Source organism: Mandrillus leucophaeus, unplaced genomic scaffold (genome assembly GCF_000951045.1).
Source record: "Mandrillus leucophaeus isolate KB7577 unplaced genomic scaffold, Mleu.le_1.0 Scaffold93, whole genome shotgun sequence".
NCBI classification, from domain to species: domain Eukaryota; kingdom Metazoa; phylum Chordata; class Mammalia; order Primates; family Cercopithecidae; genus Mandrillus; species Mandrillus leucophaeus.
The window spans coordinates 2,701,724-2,713,331 of record NW_012110141.1 but is presented as its reverse complement, the minus strand read 5'-3'; the positions used below and the strand labels follow the sequence as shown (position 1 = coordinate 2,713,331).

At 44.9% G+C, this 11,608-nt stretch overlaps 1 protein-coding gene across 3 annotated transcripts in view; it reads right to left on the bottom strand.

The window, feature by feature from the left end:
- Positions 1-528: 528 nt before the first annotated feature.
- The window catches only part of PIP5K1B (phosphatidylinositol-4-phosphate 5-kinase, type I, beta), a 316,932-nt gene continuing 305,852 nt past the window's right edge, over positions 529-11,608 (bottom strand). For all 3 annotated transcript variants that reach the window (XM_011970143.1, XM_011970145.1, XM_011970144.1), the window contains one exon: positions 529-1,259. In XM_011970143.1, the coding sequence (XP_011825533.1) occupies positions 1,257-1,259 (3 nt within the window). In that variant the 3' untranslated portion in view covers positions 529-1,256. The remainder of the gene's footprint in view (positions 1,260-11,608) is intronic.

Below are 11,608 nucleotides of genomic sequence, written 5' to 3'. Positions count from 1 at the left end.
TCATTGCTGAGTCTATTCCCGTGTGAGAAGTATACGTCCCACACCTTTGACTCCAGACCTGTCAATGTCGCTCACGTTGGCAGATGGAATGCGAGTAGAAATGCTGTCAGCTGCACTGAGGCAGAAGCTTTGTGAGCTCTCATTGGTTCCACCATTGCTCTTTTTCTACTGCCATGAAAGTTGCCTGTCTCACACAGGGGCTGCTCTGGACCCCAGAATGAAGAAGACTGTTGGAGCAGAGCTGCAGCTGGTCCCTACATGTGAGGGAGAAGTAAAACTGTTGGTGAAAGCTCCTATGACTTTGGGATTGTTTGTTACCATAGCAGGACATAGTGAGAGCTGACTAATAGCCCAGGACATTTGGGAAAGTCTCTTGGATGAGTTCAGCAGAAGCTGCTATTGAAATTTTTTCCATATAAAATTCAGTTTATTTAGGATTTCTGAATATCTCAAATGAGGAGTATTTGGGTTATTTTTAATAAAAGAAATGTAAAGACCATAAATCACTGGAATCATGTACCACCACAATTGAGAACAAAATATTTTATTTCTCTCACAAAACTATAGTTTACAGTAGTATTTACTAAATAAATTATATAATTTCTCTTTTACAAGCAATAAACTAGATCACAAATATTTCAAAGACGATGTATGTACACGACATAAGGCCTTTTATAAATAGCTTTGCTTTTCTCATTTCACTAGTAAACAGTGAAAAAATCTTTATAGAAGCTAGTTTTCTATAAAGTAGAGGCAGACCTAGTATATTGATCTTTAAATGAAACCAATTTAAACTTTCAATGACATGAGCTATAATTTTGCAAAAGAATGTATACTTTATTTACCATTTGCATGGATGGATTTTTAAAAATATATAAGCAGATTACATATGTTGCTTATGTATAATCACTGGATGCATGCACAATGAAATAATGCAAAAGTCCATAGGAAAATAGCACTTCCAAGTTCAAAAAGGTGATTGGCAATGGTATAGAAAGCAGCTTAAATATAGTTCATGCAGTTCTTCACAGTTCAGCAAGCAACAGCAAATGATAGAATAGGGTAGTATTTTTCACATCCCATCTGCTGATCAGCCTGAAGTTGACATCTCGAAAACTCTTAAGTCAGGTTGATGATTTCTCTGTGTGTAGTGGGGTTCAGCCAAGTTGCTGTGGATAATTCTGGTGCGGAGAAACTTCTCTGCCGCAACTGTGCTCACGTCTCATCCATGTGCTTAAGGTGGTCACCATTTTCACTTACTGGGGGGAGCAAAAAAGAAAGCAGGTGTGAGACTAGATTTTGGCATCAATTTGTATCCTCTCCCCATGAGTTGTAACATAAGTTCGTTATTTCTCCCAATCACTTGTGTCTGGAAAATGGGGTGCATGATGTTTGGGATTCTTCTGCAGTGATCAGCATAGCATATGCTTCTTTGGTGGACCTGAAACCTGTTAATTACACCAATGTTTATCAAAATTGAGTCCCGACTACATCACAGCGCTGTGCTTGGGACTTGAAAGGAAGCAACACTAAGACACACTCCTGCCCTCCAAGTGTGCAGAGATTAGGGGATGTGCTGTGGTATATTAGACCTGAAGCCAAAAAGAACAACTTGAACGTGGCCTTGAACTTGTAAATGTTTTTTTCCAAACAATATCCCTGTGGCTAGGCGCTAACAATATGTTCAGCAAATATTTTAATGGTAGCTATTTAAAATCAGAGCCAGCTAACTCAACCTGTGACAGTAGAACTATGATATATGTGGGGAAAGCAATATTATATTCAGCCTTTAGAGACAGACACATTGGGTCAAATCATCTGATTTCCTAATTTTTTTTTTTTTTTTTTTTTGAGACGGAGTCTCACTCTGTTCCCCAGGCTGGAATGCAGTGGTGCGATCTTGGCTCACTGCAACCTCTACCTCCTAGGTACATGAGATTCTCCTGCCTCAGCCTCCTGAGTAGCTGGGATTATAGGTGCCTGCCACCACACCCAGCTAATTTTTTGTATTTTTAGAAGAGACAGGGTTTCACTGTGTTAGCCAGGATGGTCTCGAACTCCTGACCTTGTGATCTGCCCACCTCGGCCTCCCAAAGTGCTGGGATTATAGGCGTGAGCACCACGCCCGGCCCGATTTCCTCCTTATTTCATATATAGAATATTATGCAACATCTTCTTGGAACCTTGTTGCTTCATCTGTAAAATGGAGGTAACAAACTCTACTTTATAGGGTGGTGGTGAGGGATAAATTTTTCCATGGGGAAAATGCAGTGTTTTACACACACACACGATGTACACAAATCATATATTTACAATTGAGTACTGTACCTGGCATGTGCTAGTACCCCCAAAATTGTAGTGAAGGTTGGAGCTGGGGGTCACAGAGACTGGTGCAGCTCAGCACCTTTAATTGGAGGCTGAAAAAACTTGAGTAAAAAGTTTGAAATAACTCTGAAAATGATTAGGAAAGAGCACATGTCACATACAGGGAATTCTGTTTCCCAGTTAATATTTTATCTGAGCCTATTGTGCACTGCAGTTTTTATGAACTTACTATTTTGTTTTATACTTTGGCCGCTCCCTCTGATTCACCTAAGCTAGAAAGGTTTGCTTGCCTTGATGCACAGCACGGTCACGCTGTTACTCAAAAATGATCTTTAGGAAGAGGTGAGTGTAAGGTGCTATAAGCTACAGCAGTGGGCAAGTGGGACGTTGCTCACATTCCCAGGACAGCTGTCTTTAAGGTGGACTGGTGGGTTTCATTCAGCCTCAGTCTGATGACTTTGATGTGTGGTGCAGGTCTTTACTCACAAAACCAGTGACACAGAAGATAACCCACATAAAATGATGAGGTCCTACTGATGAGATTTAGAAGTCCTGCCTTCTTAAAAAACAAAGCAAAACAAAAATGAAAAGAGGTGAGAGTTTTGCTTTCCTCATTCTATAGATCACACTGGAGTTCTGTGTCTCACTTCCACTGCCAGACTCTGAGAGGGACAGTGAGTAACCTGAGTGATGCCTGAGGAGATCCACCAGTGAAGGGCCCCGGAGCCAGGACCCCAGGGGAATGGCTAAAGGCCTGGGCTTTTTGGTCTGGAAAACAGGAGAGGTAGAGACAGGGCATAATAGCTGTCTTTGAGTCTCTGAAGACTAGCCTCGGGGAAGAAAGGCTTAGGTATTAGTTTAGTCCCAGTATTGCTGAAAGATGTGACACTGTCACCAGCAATAGTGGCACAGACGCTGTGACCCTGGGGTCAGGACGTGAGTAGAATCTCAGACTGTGTGAAGGGTGTAGAGTTGTAGAGGCGCACCCCCTCCACTGTTTCTTCATTAAGGATCCTGGAATTTACGTCCTCCCCCAGTACATGACATGTGTACACGACACAAGCCTTCCCTAGAGACATGGGCCCAGCATGCCATCTGCTGAGACTCGGTGGTTGAGAATGATCCCAGAAGCCAGAACCAGGACAAATGCATGGAAGCCAGTTTTTTCTCAAGCTGGAAGTGCTTTCTAACCGGAGTTAAAAAACGAGTGGGCTGGGCATGACGGGCCACGTCTATAATCCCAGCACTTCGAGGGGCTGAGGCGGGAGGATCGCTTGAGCCCAGGAGTTCAACAGCAGCCTTGGCAACATACTGAGACCCTGTCTCTACAAAAATAAAAAATAAAATAAAATAGAAAAATTAGCTGGGTGTGGCGGCATGTGCCTGTGGTCCCAGATGCTCAGGAGACTGAGGTGGGAGGATTGCTTAAGCCCAGGAGTCTGAGGCGACCGTGAGCTATGATCACACCACTGCATTCCAGCCTGGGTGATGGAGAGAGACCCTGTCTCTAAAGAAAAAAAAAAAAAAAAAAGAAAAAAGACAAAAGAAAGGAGTGGTCACTAAAGGAGGAGCAGTTGCAGTCACTTAGGGATCAGCCCCAGGAGAGCTGAGGCAGAAACTGTTTATCCTGAACCAGCACCCAGAAGGCACTTGTGGTGGTCAGTTGAGAGGACTTGGGCACTTGTGGGTAGGTTGGGCCAGATGACTATGAAGTTCTGTTTCAACCACAAGATTCTATTAAAAATTGTAAAGGCCAGGTGCGGTGGCTCATGCCTGTAGTCCCAGCACTTTGGGAGGCCGAGGAGGGGCGGATCACCTGAGGTCAGGAGTTCGAGACCAGCCTGAACAACGTGGAGAAACCCTGTCTCTACTAAAAATACAAAATTAGCCGGGTGTGGTGGCGCATGCTTGTAATCCCAGCTACTTGGGAGGGGTATTGCTTGAACCTGAGAGGCGGAGGTTGTGGTGAGCTGAGATTGCACCACTGAACTCCAGCCTGGGCAACAAGAGCAAAACTCTATATCAAAAAAAAAAAAATTGTAAATTTATACCACTGAATAACTCAGAATACTGTAAACAGTTGGTGACTTATGCAGTGAGAACGATCTGAAAGGTACTTAATACTTTGATCTCTCTCATAAAATTGGTTAAATTTATAGTTTAATGAAAAAACACACAGGGTCTTATAATAATAACAGATACTCTCTTCAGTATTAAATATAAAGAATGATTTCCAGCTTTGGTCATAAAATGTCCTTTGCATTCACACAGTAAGTTTAGTTTAGTTTTTTGGTTCTTTTTTTAAACTAAAGATGTCATAGAAGTTTCTATAAGCTCCTGTAAACACTCACTGTCACCCTCAGGGCACAAGAATGTCAAAATTGGGTGGGCATTGCCAACTCTCCACCCATGTTGTAATATAATTCTTGGATGGCATGATCTGGACACATGAAAGTGTCTGTTTTGCATTAATTTATAACCCTATTAAAATGAGATGGAGAGGTATCTGTGGGATCTGAAAGCACAGTGTCTTCTTGCTTGTAAACATGGCCATGGTGAGAAGTATGCAGAAACCATGGTATTATTCCTTCCTTAGCATAAATATGCTATAATTCTCCTTCCTTCAAATTCATAACTCAGGAGTCCTATATTAGCTTTCGCTGCAGAGACACAAACATCAGTTCTCTACCCTGGAAGGAAACTCATAGCTTGAGCTCATTCTTCGAAGTGTGGTACACGCAGAAGTCCCTTCCGCTCCCCAGCACGCAGACGGACTCTTCAGGGCATTACTGCCCAAAAGATGAGCAGCTTCTCCTCAAGGTCAACTGAGATTCAGACCCATCCTGACCGAATGGCTGTAGAAACTGAAATAAGGGCTGGTGCTTTGGCAGAGGAGCTCAAGCAGCTCTCAGAGACTACAGATCCTGGAGTGACATTTCAGCTCTGTTCCCAGCTGAACTTCTGTAACACACACACACACACGCACACACACACACACGCACGCACTTGCCCACAAGGTGCAGCATTTCTGCCTATGCACTGATATACTCTGAGAATTCATGAATTATTTAAAATTCTGATACCTGATAGTAAAAAGTGTGGTAATAGTTGACATAAAAAGTAGAAGTAGAGTATTTCAACCTAAATGCCAGTGTTATTCATCCACACATATGTTGGGGTGTAAGAGAGAGAAAGGTGTATTTTTATTTCTACCTAAAATAAAATGCTTCATTCCATGATTGAGACTACACAATAGTACATACACAAGGGGTCAGAGATTACAGAGCTTTTTAATATTAAAATTAAATACTTTTAAACATTTATTTAAAAAAGTTATTTAAAATTAAATAATTGAACACTAATATAGAGCAATAAGGGAAAACAGCAAATCAAAAGCAATCTGTCCACTAATTAACCCAGAAGCCCTTTCTTTCTAGGTGACTGACTGCACTGGGAAGTCAGATCCCCTGGAGGGGAGCCCAGGCAGGAAATACTCCCAGGTGGGCCTCCCAACTCGGATGGCCTTGCTTTACTTTTCAGAGCCACAGGAAAGGCATGAGAAGGTGAGGAGTTTCTTTTCCAAGAAACTTTTCCTAGACTCATTCCCTCCACTCCTGCTTGCCTTTTCTCAAGCCTTCCCTTGACACCCTTGCCCCCATCAACCGACTGGCTTACAAACATATTTAGAATTTCTGAACATCTGGGATGTGGCGTGAGGGAGTTTTAGGGCAGTGCTGAGAGAGGCGGAACTTCACCACAGTTAGGTTGGCCAAGATGAACAGCACTGACAAGTCCCGTGAGGTCTCCATGATCCCTGAGCGGTGAACCCTTGGGGTGATATCCCTTTTTTAAACTCTAATTACCTCAGGTTTCAGTCCCAAGGCCTTAATAAAGCAAGAGCTTTCTCTGGTGTCCAGGAAATCCTCATTTTGGTTTCAAGTTGAAATTCTTTGCCCAAATATCTTTGATGAAAGCATCAGCTTTTCTCTCGGCCATTGTAGGCTTAGTCCCGTATTTCTTTTTCCTACACACAGGTCCTGTTTCTGTCATCAGTTCTGAATTCTCTTTTTTTCCAGGTCTGCTCTGTTTCCTTTCTATTTCTATTGTCCTGATTCTTTTGGCTGATGTTCCTTCGGTTGCCATGAGATCACATCAACTTGTCCTGCTTCCTCTGCTCACATTAGTCTAAACTCACGGCATCACCACAAATCCATACTAAGGCTCAGGATACCTCACCCCAACATCATCTCCTTGGCTCTGGGGTCCCCTTCATCTCTGGGTTCACTCGATTTCAGGTGGGCGGATCATGAGGTCAGGAGATGGAGACCATCCTGGCTAACATGGTGAAACCCCGTCTCTACTAAAAATACAAAAAATTAGCCAGGTGTGGTGGCGGGCGCCTGTAGTCCCAGCTACTCGGGAGGCTGAGGCAGGAGAATGGTGTGAACCCGGGAGGCGGAGCTTGCAGTGAGCCGAGATCACGCCACTGCACTCCAGCCTGGGCGACAGAGCGCGACTCCATCTCAAGAGAAAAAAAAAAAAGAAAAAAAAAGAAATCCCTGAATTTTATTTTATTATTTTTTGAGACAGAGTTTCCCTTTGTTACCCAGGCTGGAGAACAACAGCGTGATCTTGGCTCACTGCAACCTCCACTTCCTGTGTTCAAGTGATTCTCGTGCCTCAGCCTCCTAAGCAGCTGGGATTACAGGTATGTGCCTCCATGCCCAGCTAATTTTTGCATTTTTAGTAGAAATGGGGTTTTACCATGTTGTCCAGGCTGGTCTTGAACTCCTGGCCTTAAGTGATGGGCCTGCTTCGGCCTCCCAAAGTGCTGGGATTACAGGCATTAGCCACCATGCCTGGTTGAGACCCCTGAATTTTAAACGCAAGGTATCACCTTTGGGTTCTGGGAAGTCCAGAGTCTCTCTCTCTCTCTCTTTTTTGAATAAAGCTCTATATTTTATTATATTCAAATCTATCCTGTATTGGGAGTTGCTTCACAAGGCACAATCATTTGGGGATGTAGTGTGTAGTGGGGGACTTCTCATTGTATTGGATTCCAGTAGCAGCAGGGACCCAAAAGCTCACCATTTTGTTAGGCATGGAAACAAATACACATGCTAGTGCTGCAGAATCAGGACGTCGCAGTGTGAACAGAAGAAAATCACACTGCTATGGAACTGCATTGCTGAAAGGAAACTTAGGCACGCTCAGGGCCAAATCTCCTACCTTTGTACTTAAAAAATATTTGGACTCAGCATTAGAGGTGAAGTTACTCTCTTCCAAGGACCAGGGACTACAAGGCTTCAACCGAGAAGCCTTGAGGCAGAAGGCAGGACTTTCGCCATCCTTGAAGGACGTGTACAATTGGGATGAAGACAGCTATTTTGTGCCTGATCTGGTAGACTGTTGGGTGAATTCTGGGGTGTTGGCAGCACATGGAGTGCCAGGCCTCCTGCCGGCCTCCAGATGCCCCATTAAAGCATCCCACACCAAGCAGCAAGTAGATGACCCTTAAGATGAGAGCAGGCCCAAGAAGCAGCGGACACTCATCTCTGCCGTCTCCTGGGATGGATTTAAAATTTGGCTTCTCATTTCAAAACCGTTAGTGTGGTAATATTTTAACACAGTTCCCTGCCTGATTAATTTGTTTTCTAAGGACCCAAGAGAAGCCCAAGAGCATCAGTGATTTATACTGGTGGACAGTTCTGCAATGGACTTTTCAGCACTTGAGTGACTCCAGCTAATCGTAAATCTGAGTGGTTACCTCATGATATGGTTTGGCTCTGTGTCCTTACCCAAATCTCATGTCAAATTGTAATCCCCATGTGGTGGGGGAGTGGTCTGGTGGGAGGTGATTGATTCACGGGGGCAGACTCCCCCTTGCTGTTCTCATGTCAGAGTTCTCACGAGATCTGGTTGTTTGATAAATGTCTGGTGATTGCCACTTCTCTCTCTCTCCTGCCACTATGTAAGATGTGCCTGGCTTCCCCTTCACCTTCTGCCATGACTGTTAAAGTTTCCTGAGGCCTCCCCAGCCATGTCATGTGGAACTATGAGTTAATTAAACCACTTTCCTTTATTAATTACCCAGTCTTGGGTAGTTCTTTATAGCAGTGTGAAAATGGACTAACACACCTTATCATCTAATATATCACATAGATCTGTAGCTGCAACAGGATCCACTCTGACCCCTGCTTTGGCCACATTTGGAAAATGTGGGGGGAGGAATATGGTACTGGTTTCATTTGAAAAGGAGCACTGCCTGAGGACAACGCCACTGGCTTCTCTCTCACCCACAGGCAGGAATGCACCAGAGGCCCTCTACCAAGACCCAGAGGGTGGAAATTAGAAGCTGCACACCCAGGCTGCGTGCGGTGGCTCACACTTGTAATCCCAGCACTTTGGGAGGCTGAGGCAGGTGGATCACCTGAGGTCAGGAGTTCGAGACCAGCCTGGCCCACATGGTGAAACCCTGTTGCTACAAAATCATAAAAAATAAAAATTAGCCAGATGTGGTGGTGTACCCTCTAATTCCCAGCTACTCAGGAGACTGAGGCATGAGAATCACTTTAACCTGGGAGGTGGAGGTTGCAGTGAGCCGGAATTGCACCACTGCACTCCAGCCTGAGTGACAGAGGAAAATTCCATCTCAAAAAGAAAAAAAAAAAGAAAAAGTTGTGCCCCCATCAAGCCTTTTCCATTTCAGCACTTTCCTTGGTTGCATTTTTCTTTACAAAATCACCCAAGTAGCTGTTATGGGCTAAACTGTGTTCCCCTAAAATTTCTATGTTACAAGTCCTAACTATCATCACCACAGAATGTGACCTTATTTGGAGGCAGGGTCTTTATGGAGGTAATCAGATTAAAACGAGGCCACAGGTTGGGCCCTAATTCAATATGGCTGATGTCCTTATGCAAAGGGGAATTTTGGATACAGACACGTACGGGGGAAGATGTGACGTGAAGACGCAGGGAGAGGAAGGCCACCTACAAACCAGCGAGAGAGGCTAGAACAGATCCTTGCCACACGGCTCTCAGAAGGAACCCACCCTACCAACACCTTGATCTTGAACTCCGGACCTCCAGAATGATGAGGAAAGAAATTTCTGTTCAAGCCACCAAATCTGGGGTACTTTGTCACAGCAGCCCTAGAAAACTAATAAAATAGAAATCACTGGGATTTAGAACATCTTTAAAACAACCCCACATATTTGTATTTTATTATATTTAATTCTATTCTCTACTGAAGTTACTTCAACAGCCACAATCACCTGGGAGTTCCGTGGCTGTAGGCGAGGACCTGTGGAAGTCTGAAGGCGAAGAAAGGCTTCCTCCACCCCAGATGTGTTAATACTTCATTAAAAATTGCTGCCTAAGCAGTAGAAAGAAGCACTTTCTGGGTTGAATCGCCAATTTGCCAAGGGGCCCTTTCAAAAAGGCTCAAGCAGAACTGGCTTTGATGGATGAGGGGGGCACACTTGGACCTGAGGGAAGGTAGCACCTTCATTTTTGTGCCACATTGTAATTGTAGCCTCCAGTCCAGCTTCAAAGGTCGTGGAGCTGGGCCTGTCAGAGTGAGCTGCCTTTGACGTCTGAAGGACATACCCCCTCTACTGAGCTTCCACGTACAACACTGCGAGGCTACGATAAAGTACATGGAGTGCGAAGTCTATTCACACTTGCTCTTCATTCTGTTTCAACTCAGGGGGCTCCATCACGCCTTCCCCGCCTTGATTACCAGTAGGTGGCAGTAGAGGGCTTGCCGAAAGCAGGAACTCAATGGCAAAGCAAGCCCAGTTCATAAACTTGAGGGTGTAGGAGCTTCCTAGGCTTTGCTTCTACATTAGACGCACATGTAACGGGCCAGCTGTCTTGCTAGGGGAGTCACACGGTTCCCCCTTACATTAGCATACAAGAATTCCAGGATGCTCAGAGCTGAAGGACCCTGTCAACAAGTTCAGGGGATCTCAGCCCTGGATGTGTGTAGAGCTTTAAAAAAGACCAATGCCTCAGTCCCCAACAGGTGATTGATTCTGTTCATAGAGTCATTTACCTGAAACGTCTTTGTGAGGAATACAAACTAATTTGGAAACATCTACCCAACCTCACAGTGACTTAGCCAGGGAGGAGAGAAGTGAACAGGAAAATGAGGCTATGTATGGTAAGGAGCAGTTAATTCACAGGTCCCTTGGTAAGGTAGAGGGGTGGGCTGAAATGTGTCCCCCCAGTATTCTTATCCACTTGGAGCCTCAGACTGTAACCTTATTTGGAAATAGGGTCTTTGCAGATGTAATGAGTTAAGATGAGGTCATACTGGATTACGGTGAACCCTAAATCCAATGACTGACATCCTTATAAGAAGAGAGGCCACACAGAGGCACAGAGCGTCACAGGGGAGAAGGCCATGTGACCATGGTGGCAGAGACCAGAGTGACACAGATCAAAGGACCAAGGGACAGGTGGAGCCACCAGAGGCTGAAAGAGGGAGGGAAGGATCCTCCCCTGGAGCCTTCAGAGGAACTGTGGCACTACTGCTGACACCTTGATTTCAGACATCTGGCCTCTAGAACTGTGAGACAATCCATTTCTGTCTGTGGTCATTTGTGATAGCAGCCCTTGGAAACCAGCATAGGCAGAAGCAGACCAACGGGAAGCCAGGCCCTCAGCTGCCTACTCCTACTCATGCCCTTCTTCACACTTGGGGGGCTTTATTTTTTATAAAACGAACAGTCCTTAAGCATTTTCCCATTCCCCCTCAGAGCCCAGGAGGGAAGTGGTGTGAATGAGGGCAGTCCTGTTTACTAGGTCCATGGGTGCGATCTAAACTTGTTTTCCCAAAAGTTCTTGTTTGTTCTAATCTGGTTCTAAGTCTGCTGTTTGTTTCCCGCAGGCTCAGGGCCTTGCAGACCCCAAGTTCACACCATTAGAGGCTGTTCTTCCTCAAACACTATTCCCAAGAGTTGGAGAGTCTCCAGAGACCGGCAAACACTGGCTTTCTCTGACAAGGAAGACAAAAATAGAAACCACAAAGAGAAGCAGTAGGAAGAGTCTAGAGGGATAAGGGAAGAGAGGCCAGTCTTAGGGGGCAAAGAATGAAAAATGAGGGGCAACTTGCGCCTGGATGTATAATATGAGACCCAGGCAAATTGAAGAGCAGAACTAGCTTTTAAGAAAGTGGAATTCGGCCAGGCGCGGTGGCTCAAGCCTGTAATCCCAGCACTTTGGGAGGCTGAGATGGGCGGATCACGAGGTCAGGAGATCGAGACCATCCTGGCTAACA